Genomic DNA, 20,537 nt, shown 5'->3' with positions numbered 1-20,537 from the left:
GTGGGAGGCTATTTCAAAGAAAGGCAGCACCAGGGTCACAGTTAAATCTAAAAGAAGGCCTCACCTGTTATTGAGATATTTTTGTGTCTGCTTTTAGTCATTCAATCTGATAGGACAGCAATAAAAAGGAGCGTTCTAACATAAACGGTAATTACATGAACGAAATTATAAAAATGAATAGATGAAGACAGTAGAAAAAAAACAACATATGTACTGTATGTGCATATATATCAACATTTACTGTGCTAATGATAAACACCGTTGCCCGCTATATACTATGTTTAAATAACTTGGTTCCCCCGATGTGGCCAGATGCACACACTCAGAGATAAGACAAGTAGATAGGAACAACTCAAATCAAGAAAGATTAACACCAATTTGACCGATACAGTAGCAGCAGTCCTCTCTGCTCTTATGCTGTAATACGAGCTTTTAATGAGGCTGTCAGCTGTCATATCATCCTGCTGGGCTGTCACTCAAAGATCGGTTTTCCATAACTGCCCATCCTGGACTTTTTAAATAGGAATCAAAGAACCATGTGACTTCATTCATTCATCCATCTTCTGTAACTGCTTGTCCTGTGAAGGGTCGCGAGAGGCGGGGTACACCGATGAATTCGAACCCTGAACTTCCTGCTGTGAGGCATCAGTACTAACGTTTTGTGGCGAGTTTTAACACTTCTCATCATGAGACCGGTCATGTGTGGCGTGTGAACTTGAACTCACGCTCAATGTGTGAGACTTAAGAGCCCTGCTTTTTTTACCCTGCAAAAACAGGACACTTTTAAAGAAGCAAAAAAATACACAATACAAATACGAGAATTATACCATTAATATTTGAAACTTTCCAAACCGTCTGTGGGGGATGTAAACATGACTGTATGAATAAAATAAACAAACTGCACACAGGGTACGTGTAAACAGGAGTTACACTGATTATATATGTACATGTCATTGCAGAGGTAGTATGGGTAATACATAACAACAGGAGACAGCAGCAAATAAGGCATAGGACAGGTGCTTGAAAAGGTGCATGAAGAAAAAAAAGTGCTTAAAAACAAATTAATTCCATAATTACTGCAGTTCAGCAATTAGACTGGTTCAGACCAATAGGTGGCATTGTGACTCACTAACCAGAAACAAGGAACAAAGGAAGGGATCCACAGAGCCACAAAAGACTGCAGAATCTCTGCTAGGCGGAAATGGTAAAATCATTTTATCATATTAGGTGCTGCTATAATGTAGTTAATCTCATTTATCTGTATCAACAGGATTGTGTTTGTGCTCTATATCGTAGGATGTGAATATGTGGTAGAAGCTACTATTCCTTCCATCACTTCAAATAATCAATAAACTGTGGTTTGAAAATGAAGCACCTCCAGCAAAAGTTTTAGGGATGAGAAAAGTTGGTGTGTGTGTTTGTTTGGGTGTGTGTGTGTGTAGGCTACGTGAGTGAGACTGAGACCGTAATGGATCATATTTCCCATGGTGTCATTCACCAGCCATGTTCCATTAATCTCCCATACCCTCATATTGCCTATGATAGCACTATCATTCATTCACACACACACACACCCAACCTGACATCCTGTATGTGTGTGTCTGTGACACATTGACGTGATTTCATCTGTCTCTCCCAGTTAAGGCGACACGTTTTGTGACGCGGCTGACTTTGCCTCTTTTCTCTGCTGTTCTGTGTAACACTCAGCTCCTCACCTCGCTAGTCCTGTTTGAGGCTATTAAACCCGCTGCAGTGGAGACAGTCCAGGTTGGTTCCCAAAGTGTGGGACGGCCACTGGGCGTTGTTCTTTATTGGAGGTGGGATCGTTTGTTCTATGAACACTTGTCACGCGTCTAAATTCTCACTTTTAAACAACTTTTCTCGTGAACATCCCATCTGAAAACTCTCCCAGGCTAGCCGGGCTTCGCCTCATTTAATTTTGGTCGTAAAACACCATTTTGGATTTCATTATGGGTCGTGTTTCACCCAATACAGATACATAAATACCTCTTCACACAACTGGACAGTCCTACAACCAATCAACCAAATTATTCGATTGGCCCAGCCAGAGCGTTATCAGTTCCTAAGTGAGTGACTCCAGATCTACGTTCCACTCCAAAAAATTTTGTAGAAGAAGGAAGCTCAGGCTGGCTTCATTCATTCATTCACTCATATTCTGTAACCTCTTGTCCTGTGAAGGGTCTGCTGGAGCCTATCCCAGCTGTCATCGGGCGAGAGGCGGGGTACACCCTGGACAGGTCGCCAGTCTATCGCAGGGCTAACACCAGGCTGGCTTCCAGCAGGCTAATAATAAATCTCACAAGTGTTGTCATATTTCACACCCAACTTGGAGCTTTTGAATTTTACTTTGCAGAAGAAAATATAGTTGGGCAGGCGAACTGATTTTGAGCTGGTCTTGGATCATTTTACTTTTTGGTCTGAAACAAAACCAAGGTGCATTTACTCTTCCCAAAAATGTGAGAATCTGTTTATCAGTCGACCACATGACGTCATCAAATGGCTTCATAGTATCTCATACTGTATTTTTGGTCAATTTTGTGTGCGTTTTGGAATAACTATGGGGGCTGAAACAATCTGAGGTATCTGACAACGCTGAATCTCACCTCTCTGTCTGTTTTTGTCTGAGGCTTGAACGGACTAGATGTGGTTGAAGAGGACCACCTCAGTGTATCTGTGACTTAACCCAGTCAAAATTCTGCCATGTAAAACCATGTAAAGACACCAACACCACAGCAACAGCAGCTCTGAAATAATATGAGAGTGTAGAGTGGGATATAGTTGTTAGTGTAAAGCTAGATTTATGCTTCTGCATCAGATCTAATCTACAGGGACAGCATTGCTCTGCACCCCCCTCCCCAGATATAGATGTAAATGCATGTCACGATGACGCAGACCACCAGAACGGCTGCGGCTGGTCCAAAAAGCATTTCCTCGTCTCCACATCCCTCAGTGGCCGGCCCCTCCTTAGTGGGACGCCTGTGTTGTTTCGGTTGCTGTCCCACACATGACTTACTCTGGTGTCTCGTCTTGCAGTGGCGTTGCAGTGATTTCAATTAAAGTAACTGTTGTTCAACATTTATTAGCAACAACGTGAGTTATTTGGTTCCAGATGCTTTTGTTGGAAGTACACAGAGACTCAACGGAGCAGCGGAGAATTGACACCGAGTACAACAGTGTACAGGGTACAGCGTCAAAAAAAATGACAGTGTAGGCCGTGATGTGAGATATTCCACCTTAAATCTAGCTCAGATCATTAATTTATTAAAATAGTTTGCGACTGCTTTCCTACTGGTGGCCGCTTTCCTCTTGTCTTGTCCAGAGTAAATCCTTGCAAAGCCTGTGGACCAGACGCAATCACAGACAGAGTGCTTAGGGAATGTGCTATTCTACTGGGGAACATCATGACCCAGTTCTTTCAGTAGCTCCTGGACACGAGCTTTGTTCACCGCATAGAAGGAATTATATCTATACTGAAATAGTTAAAGGCTAAAGTCCCAAAGGACTGCAGGTCAGTGTTCAAGGGCTAAATGTAAATGCACCTCCGCTCCACCTCGGACCTGTGTGGGCCACATTAGTGCTGAGAGAGCTTTAGACATACATGTACCTAACCCCTACACATCACAGATCAAATAATGAGATCAAATTCTGCCTCACTGAGCTTCGGTTGAATGTTTTTTCTCTGATTTTCATTCATCTGACCTGAAGTCCAAAGATAATTGCTGAGCAAATGAAGCAAACAAGCGTTATTGGTTACTAATTAATTAGACGGTTCAAGTTGTGTTAACATGTCTTACAGTTCAGTGTCTCTGTGTGCAGGCTGGTGCCATTGTGTGCGGCACTCATGCAGCTCAGTTCAGTTTTACCGGCAGGAAGACTCTTAATGATGCCTTTTAATGCAGCTGTGGTTCATCCAAAAATAAAAATAAATAAAAGAAAATCACCACGTCAAATGAAAAGCAAATATCAGCAGTCCTGCTTGTGCCTGTGTCTGTGTTTGTGCGAGTGAATGAGTTTCAGTCTTCATCACCGGTGTAGAAAATGTGCCAATCTGAAGGTAATTGAAATTCTCATTTTTAGATTTCCCAAAGTCATACTGCCAGGGATGGGCTCAGATGAGACCAAGGCAGTTTTATATAAAAAAAAAAAAAAAAAAAAAAAAAGCAAAACGTAGCAAAATAAACACAAACCAAACAAAGCCCGGGCACAATTGCTTATTCCTCAGAACATTAACTGATATAAATCTCATCAATTTCTCTTCTTCTCCCACTCCCGATCCGTTTCTCTGACAGATATGTATCGTCTGGAGTTAGCCGGTGGTCTCGGGGTCATATTGCTGCTGCTGGGAGTCCTAACTGCACTTTATAAGTGTTACAATCTGGAGATCATGCTCTGCTACAGGAGACACTTCGGGAGTGATGAAACGGAAGACGGTAAGACGTTTCGAGAGCTTCGTTCTCGAGCTCCTTTTGCTTCGGGACACTGGCACAGCAGGCTACTAAGATCAGAACGAGGCTTCAGTATCAGCATCTGTGTATGTGAGGAATTTAATAAAAGTGTTTTTGCAGAGTGTCACGGTATCACAGTGAGGTGGCCCTTTGAATCTTGGATATAGAATTATTTTAATATTAGATAATTGTGTGAAATGTGGTCAGAATCAGTTCGGCCTTGATTTCAAGTTTGTGCCAATTTTGAGGACGTTTCCTACAGTTGTTCCTGAGATTTCATGCTCACGAGCTGTGGACCACCAAGTTGTGTCTTTTTTGTCCTTCATGAGTTATGTTCATGTTGACTGGAAATGTGACTGGCAGACGTCAGTACTTAAGACAGGAAACACAAAATTTGAATGCCTCTGCTTCACGTCTGTTCTGCTCAGAGGCATAAAAAAGAAAAAAGTTAAAAGTAAGTTACTACAGACACATGTTGGTGAGCATCAAAAGCACAAAAGAAACACAAAAGTTTCACTACATCAAAGTCAAAGCCAGAGAAAATGAGCTTTTTTTTTTTTCATCCACTGATGGAGGAATCATGAGCTTATTTATGCGGCCCTTTTCAAAAGTAAAACTGACAAAGCAATAAATGATGGCTACCTTAACAAAACCGAGAAAAATAGCAAGAAAAGAAAAATAAGATGTAAGTTGATTTAAAGTATTGATTTTAAGTTAAGGTCCTCAGGCTGCCTCATTTTCTAAGGAGAGTACTCCCAAGTTTCAAAGATGAATCGCTGTGTTCTTTTAGGCTCATCAGGTCCAAACGTAGGAATGATCCAAGTGTCGTCATCCAGGAGGAGGGCAGTTCTTGATGCATTACTTATAGAGACTCTCATAGTGAATTTGGCACGATAGGAGGTAAAACCAGAGGGAGTCAAGGTATTTTGATGGAGCTCTCCTAATGCGCAGTTAATACTTCTGCGTCAGTTTGACGCCGTAGCTACGGCATCAGCCCAGACCCTACGCAGACCCTAACTCTGTAACGTGACGTGCACCTCCCCAAAAATATAACTATGCATCACAGCAACGCAGACCACAAGAGCTGTGATTGGTCTTCTTGGTAGCAGCATGTTTCCTCCATGTATTTCCAGCTGCTTCTCCAGCGCCACAATTTCCAAATCGATTGTTTTGGATCAATAAAGATAGAACGCATCGAGAAAAGGTCAACTGAGGAGGCTCAGACATACAAACATTTGTGTGACTCGTCTTCGGCGAAATTTCAGGGAAAGCTTCAGTCACCGTTGTTGAAAGTGAAACAAGAAGTAGAAGCAGAGTTAGCCTGACACATGCGTAGGTTACACCGTCTGTGTCCTTTCCCTCATTTTCTTTCACGTCTCACTTACTGCGCTCATGCTCGTGTGTGTCTCTCACTCTCTCCACAGACAATAAGGAGTACGACGCCTATCTGTCCTACACTAAAGTGGATCTCGACTCTCTGGGCAGGTCAGGCTCCACAGATCACCCAGTGTGAACAGCACTGTGCAAAGGTTTTGGGTACTTCAGAAGTGTGGATACTTCCAAAAATGTACATACCACACTGTCTGCCATGAATTGTTCTTATTTAACATCTTACCAAGTGCTGCAAACAGAAACAAATCAAAACAGTATTGGTCCACTTGAACAGTCTTTTTGGCATAGTCCTCTGCTGCAGGGCTCTTTGCTCTTCTGCATGTTTGCACTCATTCTCACACCTCTAAATATACTTGTCAGACGTGTAGCTGACAGTACCGCAGAATACATGAGATCCATTCAAGTACCTAGAACTTTTGCGCGTTGCTGTTTGTGAACGCCAGTTGTCGTGTTAATGACACACGTCGACTCTAGAACACACAGCTGTCAGTGCTGCAGGACGGAAAGTACCCACCTCAAACCCGTGGCTTAGAAATGTTTAAATAAAAATAACTGTTGTTTAATTTGAATAAATAATAAAAAAAAAAAAAAAAAAAAACACTCTTTCTTTATTGCTGCTGCTGCTGATGAACACAATAAAGTTTTGTAAGGGCTCATAATCTTTTAAAACCGCAACCAAGTGCCTTTGTTATGTTTTGTCAGTGTACATATTGTAGTAAAATTAATAAATGAGCATTAAACAAATGTCAAACATGCTAGCTACTGTATATCGAACTGCTCCCTGCAGCTTCTGCACTGTAGAACTCATTAATGACTCATGTTTGACAATTTTAAGCGAAGAAAAAAGTCATTTTATTTCGTTTTAACCCTTTAAATGCATGTGCAGCCACCAGCAGGTGCACTAACAGTTTTGTATGCGCTCTCCCTGCAGATCGAGCAGCGACGAGGAAACGTTTGCTCTGGAGATCTTGCCGGACGTTTTGGAGAAACATTATGGATACAAGCTGTTTATACCAGACAGAGATTTAATACCCAGCAGCAGTGAGTATCAATCAGTCTACAGTGGATGCCTGATGCACACACGCACCCACACGCACGCGTACTGCCTCCCTTCTTAACTCTTACCCTCCGTCAAACAATATAATCCCCAACACCCAGAATTCATCAGTCTGTCAGAATAAATAAAAATGTATGCAGATCTTCATCATGACACAGTTACAGCCACACACACGTATGTCTGGCTCCCATGGGTCAGAACGCACATACACAGGTGGTTCAGAACGCTACAGTGGAGCTTCACAGTTTCCGTTTCTCACGCAGTCTCAAAACACCCAAACCACAATCTGTGAGGTTTTTTTTCAAGCTTGTCCCATATGACTACCCACAGATGCACTTACACACGCTGCACAAGACCGATGGAATGCATATTGTTTACACACACACGTCGTTTGTCCTCATTTCTAAGGTTACATTACAACCCTGCACAACCGGAGGGTAAAATATAACCGCGTTGCTCTGTCAGTCAGTCGTTGGTCTTACCTGACACAGACACACATTTATCTGTGGCCCTTCATTTTACCGTTGTTAATGATGTATGTTTTGCTGTCCTCGCCACATCCGCTGTTTTCGGTGTAAACACAATGGAATAGGGTCACCACTGCTTCTCTTGTAAATGTGCACAGCGCTTAGTCACCGTTCTTTTTGTAACCCTTTTCTGTGCAACTTTTGCAACTTGCAGCCGTGCCCGCCATGTCCTAGAGCAACCATGAAAAAGCGGTACACCACGAGAAACAATACGATGATCTAAAGTTCTGAGAATTTATTGAGAGCACCGTTTCATTAGTTTCAGTGGTAGTAAGTAGATCAACTGATACAGTAGATAGTGTCTCTCTATCGTGGGCTGATGCAGCGTTCCAGAGCTGTGCATGTTCGTGGGCAGGGGCAGCTGTTAGTCTGCACAGTGTCTTTCAGTCTGAATCTCATTATGGGGCGTGTTTCAGCTGATATAGAGGGAAAAAAAGTATCTCTGCATGCAGTTGGTAATGAAATCCACCCAAATGATTTCATTGGCCTGGTAGATGTTTGCTGAAGCATAATCAGTTACCAATGGAGCGACTCCAGGTCAACTTTCAAACATTTCGTGAGCGGAAGATGTTCAGGATGTACAGTTTATACAGAGGTATATCAGTATTCTCAGACGGGTAGACATATGCACACACACAAATCCATCACTTTTAGGCTCCACTCAGGCCTTGCCCGCAGCAGGAATGATGAATGGATCATTTAGATTGGAGTGGAGTCAGGTTGATCTGTTTCACAGAACTGTTTGTGGTGTAAGAACATTATTTATTTCTAGTACTTTATACAACAGAGTGCGACATTAAAGCTGCAATTATCTGTATTTTTTTCATTAAAAACGGATCGTATGATGACAGAATCGCTCACGGGAACTAAATCACAGTCGTTGCCAGACTCAGATCTCCCAGTCTCTATGTTTTCCAGCCCAGATATTTCACTCGGTTGTCAGTGAAACACAAACACAGAGGAAAGTCTGGTAAATATTGGTCTTACATCAACCATGTAGCCGGAGACAAAGCTGAAAGTGAATACTAATGTTGCCCCATTGTCCGCTATTGCACTGAAACTGATGTACTCTGACACAAATAAGGACAATTTAACTCAGTGGTCCTGTTAGGAAGACAGTTTTGGATACTAGGTCAGCATCCAAGATATGAGCAGACATATTTTCATTCATTTTTTTCTTTTAAATGATCTTTATGTCCTTTAGCCTTTATCTGACAGTTAGCAGTCTAGAGGCAAATAAGGATGCAAAGGCAGAAAGCTACAGGTATCAAAGTCCCTGCAGACAGGTCAGAAATTAAACTATTACTAATCAAAATGCAGTTAAAAGTCAGCGGCACTTGGATATTTTTCATTTTTATGGATGCTGCATATCCACTATTTGTGGACTGTTGATATGGGGCCAGTTACAAATCAGTCCGTGTGTACTTTGATAGGCTGCTATAATTTAGGCAAGGTGACTTAGCGCTTCAGGAGACTGAGCGTGTAATAACGTGTGATCTACTAGCTTGGCGCATTAGAAACATCAAAAAACTGATTCAGTAGTCGCCGAGGTCTCTGGTTAATTCAACTGAAGTGTGAGATTAATGCGTGGAATAAAATATTGAGCGATTATCGCCTGCGAATTAGCATTTTGTTGCCCAAATCACCTTCCTCCTTGTCCTAAAAACTTCAAAAACAACAACAAAAATAACGCAGTGTCTGAGACAACTTTATAATGTAGCTAGAAAGCAGCAGACTAATGTGCGTTCTTTGAATTATTTAACATTTTCCCCTAAAATACATAAATAAATGGTTCATAATGAACTGCCTTGCCCTGCACAGCCTGCCCTCAGCTAAAATTATGCCTCGACACACACTCAAAAAGTCATATTTCTCCCAGTGTGGGGTTCCTTCTCTTTGCCCTGAAAACATCCTTAAAACAAATGTCCGCTGTGCATAAGAACAAACATCGCTTTGTCTAAGTTGCACATGGTCTACAGGTTACACAGTGTGGCGAACACACTGAGCCGAGAGCATCACAGAGGGAGATAGAGGTGGCTTTTTATTGCTCACCAAAGCCACAACAGAGCAGCGCGACAATGCACCATTCAATTATGCACTCCACTTAGCTGTCTGAAATGAACAAGAGAGCGAGGAATAAATAACAGGAACAGAAAGAAGGTGACGACGGGGTCCTCACTGCGCGCTGTTTATTAATTGACGTACATAATCCTTACAAACGGAAGAGTGGGCAGAGGAAGTGAAGGGCGAGAGGGGCTAGGAGGAGAGGTGAGAGCGTGAGCGGAGGAGAGAGATAAAAAAAAAGAAAGATGGAACGGCAAACGAGGGAACAGAAAGAAAGGGAGTCAATTTGGGGATGCGCGGTACTATTTGCGCCCCTCAAATTGAGCGTGAAATTGCAATGTGTTGTTGGAGAGTCTCCGTCATTAATTTAGCTAGCAAGTGAGGAGATGGGGAGAGAGGGAGGGAATCTGCCGCTCATGGAACACAGACATTTTCAGTAACTACAAATTTGAGAAATAATGAGCAATTTCAGTGGCCGCGTGCTCCAAAATAATAATAATAACAAAAAAAAAACTAAATGCGAACAAATAAATGGAAATGAGTCATTTTGGGGAGATGGGTTTTCGCTGGTCTTGGCGAAGTGAAGTTCATTTATGCTGACACGTACAGAAGCTCCACCTCAGATTTACTCTCTTTCCACTTCTCATCACCTGCCCCATCTCCGCCAGGAGTTCACAATTTCCTCCCTAAGTTCCAAGTAAGAGCTGATGGAGGCGTGTGAGCACAGCTCTGATCCTTATTGAAGAGCTGACTACACTGCGCTGTGTCAGAGCCAAAAGTCTCGCACAAGCATTTCTGTCACTCTGCTGTATTCCCCCGTCAGTCATTCAAAGCATTTATAGACAAAATGACTTGAAGGATGCAGCCAGCAAAGGAGAGCCAGATACGAGGATAGAAGAAGTTTATCCAACAGATTATAATGTTAAATTTACATTTTTGGTTTTCCACATAATCCAGCAATGAATACAACTAATTTATGACTAATAGGACTGGTTTGGCATGTTGAGAAATACACTAATTAGCTCCTTTGCGAGCGTTATCGGTTTATGTCTGTAAACTAGAGCCAGGAATTTAGCATAAAAGACAAGACACAAGAGGCAACTTGTGAATAACACTGATGATCTTGTTACGGTTTAATGTTTTTTTTCTGGGAAACCAAGGCTCCTGGTATTGATCAGGACATTACTTTTACACCTACCACCTCCTGAACATCGTTGCAGACCGAGCACACACTAATGGCAACGGCAAAGGGGTATTTCTTGCAGCCTGGTTCCATATGTGCAACATGTGTGGGTGGCACCCACCCTCATATACATATGATGCAAAAGAAAACATGATTCATCAGGCCAGGCCGCCTTCTTCCATTGCTACATGGTCCAGTTCTGTTGCTCCTAGGTCCATTGTAGGCGCAAGAACACCCTGACTGGTCTGTAGCCCCATACAAAACAAACTGATGTTCTAACTCTAACCCTTTCTACCAGAACCAGCATTAGCATTTTCATCAGTTTAAGCTAGAAGTAGCTCATCTGTTTGATTGGATCCCTCTAGCCAGCCTTGCTCCACCCTTCAAAGTCACTGAAATCTTTCCACTTACCAATTTGTTCTGCTTTGAACATTAGCTTTGAGGACAAAAAATACCCTTGCTGACTAACATATCCCGTCAGTTGACAGGTGCCACAATGGCCAGATAAGTTATTCACTTGACTAATAATATGACCCGTCAGTCATAATGTTAAGGCTGATAGGTCTGTGGTCAGTCTCCAAAGTTCAAAAATATGCATGCCAGCATCTTTAATGCTTACAAATGAAGATGTATGCACATGTTACTTGATTTTGCCTTTTGTAAAGTTGTATTAAAAGAGGTTATACAGAAATGTTTGGGCCTAGCAAACCTTGACCTTATCAAATTGACCTTATATTTGTGCATTAAATACAAAATTAAAGGCAAGTAGTTGGCTTGGCTTTCTTTGTATTATTGGCATCAACATTACAGTTGTCTTATTTACACAAGTTACAGTTCGCTGCACCCAGGTTGTGTTCACCAGGAAACAGTTACACAGTATGATTTCCTTAGTTTTGTTTTTTCGAGTTTGGACTGAGTCAGTTGCCAGCTTTACTCTCCACGCTACCAGTTCCTAATGCTAAGCTAGGCTAATCACATTTTGACTTCTACTGGATGTCACTGTGTTCATGTCTAGCTTCAAATTATCTCTTACTTTATTCCCTTCCTTTTGTGACAGCAATGTTTTATCACCCATACAGAGGAACAAAACAAAACACGACAAAGAATGATTTATTTGTCATAAATTATTAACAAAACAGCGTGATTTTGTTTTATACATTGTTCTGACTGGGTTTTCATCTATTTCACTGTTATGTTTCACAAAAGTGGGGACCCAGATGCTCTTTGTGAAGGGGCGAGCTTTCTGTAAAATGCTGATAACGCGGTCTCAAACACAACGTACAGAAGAACTGACCAAAAGTCCAAAAAGACTACAGCGTCATAAATCTTATCATATCATCATAAAGTACAAACCAGAGCTCGAAACGAGTGCAACAAAAGATTAAGAAAACTAAAGATGAGAAACACAGGATATCACAGAGAAAGCTAGCAAGGGACAAGGAGAGCATATGGACACAAGGAAGGCAAAGGTGACAGGACACAGGTGAAAACAGTCACAAAGGTGGCAGGAAGTAAAACTAACTGAGAGACACGGGATGAGGGAACCCTTCTAGTTAAATCAGGAATATGTCTGAATGGTTGTAAGTAATCCACATCATAGTATGTCCAAAAAAATCTGAAAACAAGGCCTTTCACCACTCATCCAAGTAGCTTTTTTGGTTTTAAAGGGCTGGTGGGGAGTTGGGGTTTATATAGGAACACCTATTGGTGTTACCCACCTGAAAATCACATGACTAGGGTCTGTTAACAACAACTACTACTTACCTGTACTTGGAAGAAACAAGCTTCTTTGCCCTATGAGTGGTACAACTCTTGGGCACAGTTGTTAAGCCTGTATTGTAGATTGATGGCAGATTATGTCTCAGTCCGTCTCGTCTGTCCAGACAGGGGGTTTCCAGTTTGACAGATGGCTTCCTTTACTCCCCTTTCAAACCATCTGACTTCTCTGGCTCTTATGTGTTTAGCCACGTGTTTGTCAATGGGTTGTTTCCCCCAGCGTACTAGTCTGGACATTACTCACTAAACTGAACTGCGAAAATGTATTTCATAGAAATAGTCCTCAACCCAATATCATGACATTCACTCCACATATTTCTCTCCCAGCCTATATTGAGGACTTGGCTCGTAGCGTGGAGCAGAGCAGACGCTTGATCATCGTTTTGACCCCAGAGTTTGTCGCCAAAAGAGGGTGGAGCATCTTCCAGATAGAGACACGCCTCCACTCAATGCTGGTTACGGGGGAGATCAAGGTACGAATTAGAAACTTGATCACATTCCCACATGTTCGAGGATCTATGCCCAATAATACTTATGAATTTATCTTCCCTTCCAGGTGATCATGATAGAGTGTGCAGACCTGAAGAATGTCATCAACTACCAGGAGGTGGAGACACTTAAACACACGATCAAGGTAAGGAGAAAGAAGGATGAGTGAATGGAGGGAGGGATCTGAAGGGTATTTTTAACCTCCCAAAACTTTTCTTCTCTTCTCTTCTCTTCTCTTCTCTTCTCTTCTCTTCTCTTCTCTTCTCTTCTCAGGTTTTATCCATCATCAAGTGGAGGGGTCCTAAGAGCAATGAGCTGTCCTCTAAGTTTTGGAAACAGGTGGTCTATGAGATGCCTGCTAAACGCAGAGAGACGCTGTCCAGACGCCAGGTAAGTACAGCTTTTAAGTTTTAAATAAGTTTTTGTCTTTATACATATTATTATTATTATTATTTACAAAAAATACTACAGTTAAAAAAAAAATAGTTATTTTCTCACTAAAACCAAGTTTGAACCAAAGAAGAAGATAAAATAGATTTAAACATGGATGCATTTCCTCATGCATTCATATATATTCAGTAAAACCCTTGGACTGGACGAAACACAAGTTTAGCTAGTGTATGGCTACAAAGATAAAAACACTATCGCCAGTAAATGTCCTGGAGGCAAAAAAAAAAAAAAACAAGTGCAAAGGAAATTTACTCTCCCCTGACCCTAACCCTGAAGAATAATCACTGAGAACCAATGACAGAGTGAATATAGAACTGCAAAATTAGGATGCTATTAATTGTAATGTTCATGGGCAGTAGTATGTCACTAATAATTAATTAATTAGTAGCCCAGTCAGAATAAAAATGCCTCAGTCCGCCTCTGTCAGAACTGACTGGCCTTTGATAACCAGTTCAAAACACTTGATCTGGTTGTGAATGTGAACAAAGCTAGAACTAATGTAAGCACCACTGGAAAAAAACAAAAAAACAAAAAAAAAACAGCATGCAGCATGTCTGGACAGCTCTTTCAAAGTTAAATGTTACGTTTAGTCCTTCAGTTTTTATTTATTAGACCAGCAGAGTAGTAGCTAGACACTGATATCTGATAGTCTGTTTATTCATGCTGGGAGAGCCTAATACAAAACAAATGTATCCAAGAACTTAAATTTAAGGGCCAAGGAACCCAAATCCCAGCTAACTTGTACAAGAATGCTGAAGAATCCAAGACATTTATCACGCTCAGCAGCATACACTGAACGACAGTCAGGTGTGCTCTGAATCCGAACCACTGCAAAATGTTCTTGTCAGATTAAATTTTCACCCAGGGCAGTAGTGTGGCTCACTAAATGTATTAGTATGGTCATTTTGTGGTTAGGTCCAGTCTTCGTGTGACTACAAATACGTAGGTTCAAAACTACAGTCATAATCCATATATTGTGCTTCTCTATTAACAGGTTATGGACTCTGGTGAACAGGGCCTCTTTGGTGACCTACAGACGACTGTTTCCACCATTGCTATGACAACCACCTCTGCCACCCTGGCGCCCCCTAATGAGAATCGCCATGGACATCATCAGGTCAACGATTGCACTATAGCTGTGTATTAACAATTGAATTTTACTTTCATAGCGCCCACAACAATAGAAACTGTATCAAAACACTTTACAGAACCGAGAGTCTGAAATGTCCAGAGCAAACACAAAAATAATGGTGGTAAGGAAAAACCTTGAGCCCAACCCAGCTGATATGGGCACACCCTTCTGCTTGAGGCTGACCAGAGACACCAAAGAGAAGGAAGGGCTGGCGTAATCTATGAATATATAAAGTTAGATTGTTATGGAAAACTGTGATGGCAGTACCAGATCAGAAGCACGTAGCTCAACAGATCAGAAATGTGCAGCTCCTGGCCGGAGAATGTCAAGAGAGGGAAGCGCTGGGATAATCTATGAATATATAAAGTTGGGTTGGTATGGAGGACCACAGATCAAAAACATACAGCTCTAGGCCAGAGACGCTCAAGAGATCGGAAGGCTAGCATAATCTATGAATAACTGTACTACAGATCAGAAACATGTAGCTCAACAAATCAGAAATGTGCAGCTCAACAGATCTGAAATGTGCGACTCAACAGATCAGTAACATGCAGCTCAACAGATCAGAAATCTGCCACTCATCAGATCAGAAATGTGCAGCTCAACAGATCAGTAACATGCAGCTCAACAGATCAGAAATCTGCCACTCATCAGATCAGAAATCAGCCACTCATCAGATCAGAAACGTGCAGCTCAACAGATCAGAAACGTGCAGCTCAACAGATCAGAAATATGCAACTCAACAGATCAGAAATGTGCAGCTCATCAGATCAGAAATCTGCCGCTCAACAGATCAGAAACATGCAGCTCAACAGATCAGAAACTGGAAGCTCAACAGATCAGAAACATGTAGCTCAACAGATCAGAAATCTGCCACTCATCAGATCAGAAATGTGCAGCTCAACAGATCAGTAACATGCAGCTCAACAGATCAGAAATCTGCCACTCATCAGATCAGAAATCTGCCACTCATCAGATCAGAAACGTGCAGCTCAACAGGTCAGAAACGCGCAGCTCAACAGATCAGAAACGTGCAGCTCAACAGATCAGAAATATGCAACTCAACAGATCAGAAATGTGCAGCTCAACAGATCAGAAACATGCAGCTCAACAGATCAGAAACTGGAAGCTCAACAGATCAGAAACATGTAGCTCAACAGATCAGAAATCTGCCACTCATCAGATCAGAAATGTGCAGCTCAACAGATCAGTAACATGCAGCTCAACAGATCAGAAATCTGCCACTCATCAGATCAGAAATCTGCCACTCATCAGATCAGAAACGTGCAGCTCAACAGGTCAGAAACGCGCAGCTCAACAGATCAGAAACGTGCAGCTCAACAGATCAGAAATATGCAACTCAACAGATCAGAAATGTGCAGCTCATCGGATCAGAAATCTGCCGCTCAACAGATCAGAAACATGCAGCTCAACAGATCAGAAACTGGAAGCTCAACAGATCAGAAACATGTAGCTCAACAGATCACAAACATGCAGCTCAACAGATCAGAAATGTGCAGTTCCAGGCCAGAGTAGAGTAGAGTAGAGTAGAGTAGAGTCCAGGCCTTAATAGAGGGGACGGCAGGGGGGCATAGACGGAGACCTTGTTGGAATGCATGGAGAGTTAGAAAGAAAAGAATAGACCAGAAGTTGCACAATGTCCAAATGCTTTAGTTTAACTGTCAGAAATGCAGCGGCCTAAAATTGACATTTGGATGTTGACGTACTAGTGATAAAATGCTTGCTTCAGTTGTAGGCGTACTGAGAGTCACGTTCCCCAGTTTTCCCATTCTTCCTGCTGAGTCCTCACGTCTTATTGTCTGTATCCATGTTTTGATCAAATCAGACAATATAGTTGGTTTCAGGTAGTTAAAGCTGCCTGCCCGGCTCCAACGATTGACCAAGTGCGAAGTTTTCAAAGTTTAGGTCCAAGAGAATTGAAGTCAGATCTTAAGTTAATGTTCCTCATCTAGCTTGTTTTCACAGTTTAGCTGAGAAGGAGGACCTTTAAATATCTCTTCAGAATAATGCATGAAGAAATTACCATGTGTCGTTTCTCATGTAATAATATCAGCTTCACAAAAGTAAGCAAAATTTTTTTTTACTCACAGGTTGCCTTGGCAACAGAGATCCCTGACTATAACCAGATGACCTTGCCACTAGGAGGGGGCCACACTGCCCAAATGAGACATTTCTGCCGCAGCTATGAGTTCCAGCTTCCTCCACAGCCCTCCTCCATGTCACCTCCCCTCCCACCCCCATCCACAGTGCAGTTCTCCACCCTGGGCCCCGGGGGGCGCCATGTCTATTGCAACATCCCTATGACGCTCCTGAATGGACAGGTGGGAGTGAAGGCTGATGGCCCTGTGTGTTTTTGTTGTACCAAGCTAGTCTCTAGCATCCAACATCTGCACAGAGTATCCTTTTCTAAAATTTCCATGCTGTTGTTTGTGTGCATGTGCTCAGAGTTTAAACACAATTAAAATAAAACCCCTCTTTTCTCCCCAGGGGTTCAGAGCAGTTCACTGGGGAACAAGAGGTCTGTTTGAATAAAAGAGAATATAGAAAGAAAATAGTATCCTCATATTACCCAACCTGAGATATTTATTTATTCTAACAGACTGGGAGATACCTATCATATACAGTGCTGTATTTGTTGTATATAAGACAAGGCACACTATTGGCATGCAGTAATACCATATAATGTAGAAGGAAGCACTTGTTTTCTAATTTGTAAGGCTGTAGCTGTAGATTCATGCTAGTAATCTCAATGCAGGGGAGATTAGCGCTCATCACCGTGGTGTTGTGTGTTTCCCAGGTATCTCAGAGCAGTACCCTTGGGAAGAAGCCAGAACTCCACCTGAACAGCACCTTTGTGCCACTCACCAGCAGAGAACTAAGCTCTGACATCTGGTAGATGGACTGCTCAACTGGTACTGGACAACAGGACCGGTTTACAGACTCGTTTTTCACTGGGAGACTGGTTGGTCGACTGGTTTTCATCGGGTTTCTTGGACTGTGTACAGACTTGTTGTTGGACTGGTTTTTAGAAAAGACTGCCTGCGGACTGCATTTGGGCCCCCTCTCCCCGCGCTGTGAACAAATGACTGCTTAAGGACTGCATAAGGGACTGAATCCACATGTATCGGGTATAATGGCCGCAGACTGCTTAGAGAAAAGGGACAGCACTCTGGTTTTGGACCTACAAACTGGTAACAGACTGAAATCAACTGAGTCACGACTACCGGAAGTGAATGCTACCGAACAGCGTGTGTCCTGGCCATGCTAGGAGAAAGATCATGCTGAGTTTGTAGACAGGTATGAATGTGTGCATAGAAGAACTACAAAACTCAATGAAAAGGTCCTAGATACCTAATGACAAGTGAGTATCTGGTATGTGGAACTCTGTTTGTCCAACATGATGTCAGGATGGACCTTGGTGCACAAAAAAACACAAAAAAAAAAAAAAAAAAAAAAAAGGATTTCTGAAGTCAGCTGTTGTGAAAACCAGATGATTTGTCAGCTGTTGGAATGCGAGTCTTCTGAAAAACAAAACGTAGCGTAATCTCTGAATGCCAGTCGCTCTTCTAGTTACGGAAGTTGTCAGAATCTGCCTGTCGACTAGGTGGCTTGTCGGGCAGACAAGGCAGACATCAAGCAATGATCTTAGAGTACCAGACCACCTTAAGACAACTAGTCAACCTCTTGGAAGCATTTCTCTACAGCTAGCTACCCGGGTGTGGCTCTTCAAAACTGACCTGGTTGACTTCAAGAATGGAGTTCAGTGAGAATGACAAGACGAGGTAGTTTGTAATAACAGAGAAAGCACAGTTAGGTGGAGACCAGTTAGTTGTATGAGCTAGTTGACTCAAAGGCTAGTTACTACTCGAGCTAGGAGCGTGCTCAAAGGTGCAGCGAGACTGGACTCCAGCCAGCACGCCACCTTACGATGCAGTAACCTGCAGCTAGTCAACTCAAACCAACCGGCCAAGCGATGAACGGTCAACTTTTACCACCAACCTAAAAGCATACAGGACATGGCTTTTTTCTATTTGCATGACCACCCATTTAGATAAAAAAATAATAATAATAATAATCAAATAAATATAGATAAAAGAGTAAATGACACTATCATTTGTCGCAGCCTCTTTTAACGTGGAGGCTAATAAACATCTTCTGTTGATACGGTTTTATTTGTTTCCTGTAGTGACGACGACTGACGAAGGGGGAAAAAAAGGAGGCGTCCCTCCAAAAGCATTCATTTTGTTACGTTTTATTAAACAGTTTTATCCTTTTAGAAGATCAGTGAGGATTTTTTTTTTTTACTAGGCTTTGTTTTTACTGTCTGTTTGTTACATTAATCTCTGTACAGCTTCCATAACTTATGTATAGACATATACATGACGGTGATTTGGTCAACTGCAATTTCTGTTAGCACCCACACTGCTGTATGTGTGTGCTCGAAAGCCTCTTTTTGCTTTTGTTCTGTTCATCTTTTCATTGACGGATGGATGGATGGATGGATGGATGGATGGATGGATGGATCATGGCAGTACAACCCTGCTAACCTGCTAACGGACTGAACCTGACCACTACCAGTTAGCTAAAGGTTGGCTTCACTGCATAAACAGCTGTTCTCCAAGCTGAATCCAGACCACATTCTTCTTTGTGAGCTTTAAAACAAAAAAAAATATCATGATTATTACCATAATATTTAAGCAAAGTGGATAATGTTTTGAATTTACACAAAGGTACTGTCATTGTCTTATTAGAACCAATGAATTCTGGATATTTGAGATTGTTTGATACAATAATTAAATATTTGAGTTGTTATATTCGATGGCAATATACAGTATAGTGGTTGTCCTTTACTTTCTGCTCATTTCTTTGACTATTCTTTGGATATATTGGTTGAAATAATTTAACTGAGAGCAAATAAAAATTATACGAGTTGTTTTATACATTTCGCATGACTGCTGCCTTGACCTAATTAACTGTTCCCAGACTTCCTCTTTCTGAATTTCAGTTTTTGCAAACTGTATTGTCAGCCGTCTACACCACTACTTCTCTTTTCTCTTTATTATCTGCTCATCTATTTGTCGTGAGCAGCCTGCTTCCTCTCTTTCAGACAGACATGTATTTCCTAACAATTCAGTCGTTCAAAAACATTGGAAGACACAAGTAGCTGCTCTATTCTCATTTTTGGCTTGTTTTTACAATTACAGTATTGTTTAATACACTGCCTGGCCAAAAAAAGAAAGTCGCCACCTGGATTTAACTAAGCAAAGAGATACAAGCCTCCTATTGGATAATTACTGCATGGGTGATTATCTTTCAGCCTGAAACAAGTTATTTAACCCCAACTAATGCAATGAGTAGCTTCTCATTTCTTAAACAACCATGTCTAAAGACACATCCCGTGGTCGTGGAAAAGATGTTAGTCTGTTTGAGAAGGGTCAAATCATTGGCATGCATCAAGCAGAGAAAACATCTAAGGAGATTGAAGAAACTACTAAAATTGAGTTAAGAACTGTCCAACACACTATTATGATGAAATGTGGTCGGAAAAATATTTTGATAACGTTTGGTGAAATCAAATCAAAGAAAAACAACAGTAGAAGTCAGGGCTATGTTTAATAGTGAAAGTAAGAGCATTTCCACACGTACAATGTGAAGGGAACTCAAGGGATTGGGACTGAACAGCTGTGTAGCCTTAAGAAAACCACTAATCAGTGAGGCTAACTGAAAAAAAGGCTTCAATTTGCTGGGGAGCATAAAGATTGGACTCTGGGGCATTGGAAGATGGTCATGTGGTCTGATGAGTCCAGATTTACCCTGTTCCAGAGTGATGGGTGCATCAGAAGAGAGGCAGATGAAGTGATGCACCCATCATGCCTAGTGTCTACTGTACAAGCCTGTGGGGGCAGTGCTATGATCTGAGGTTGCTGCAGTTGCTCAGGTCTAGGTTCAACAACATTATGTGCCCAAAGAATGAGGTCAG

The 20,537-nt window shown here is 41.8% G+C and overlaps 1 protein-coding gene across 1 annotated transcript in view; it reads left to right on the top strand.

Annotated features, from left to right (window-relative positions):
• Positions 1-18,579, top strand: part of il1rapl2 (interleukin 1 receptor accessory protein-like 2) — a 330,885-nt gene extending 312,306 nt beyond the window's left edge. Inside the window, exons 9-18 of the mRNA XM_084550062.1 lie at positions 4,311-4,451; positions 5,891-5,951; positions 6,790-6,899; positions 12,793-12,938; positions 13,022-13,099; positions 13,228-13,344; positions 14,399-14,521; positions 16,648-16,878; positions 17,045-17,075; positions 17,355-18,579. Of these exons, the coding sequence (XP_084406188.1) occupies positions 4,311-4,451; positions 5,891-5,951; positions 6,790-6,899; positions 12,793-12,938; positions 13,022-13,099; positions 13,228-13,344; positions 14,399-14,521; positions 16,648-16,878; positions 17,045-17,075; positions 17,355-17,443 (1,127 nt within the window). The 3' untranslated portion in view covers positions 17,444-18,579. The remainder of the gene's footprint in view (positions 1-4,310; positions 4,452-5,890; positions 5,952-6,789; positions 6,900-12,792; positions 12,939-13,021; positions 13,100-13,227; positions 13,345-14,398; positions 14,522-16,647; positions 16,879-17,044; positions 17,076-17,354) is intronic.
• Positions 18,580-20,537: the final 1,958 nt, after the last annotated feature.

The sequence above is a fragment of the Chelon labrosus genome (assembly GCF_963514085.1).
Source record: "Chelon labrosus genome assembly, chromosome: 8".
Classification (NCBI taxonomy): domain Eukaryota; kingdom Metazoa; phylum Chordata; class Actinopteri; order Mugiliformes; family Mugilidae; genus Chelon; species Chelon labrosus.
Note: the sequence above shows the minus strand (reverse complement) of the source record. Positions and strands in the feature narration are given on the sequence as shown.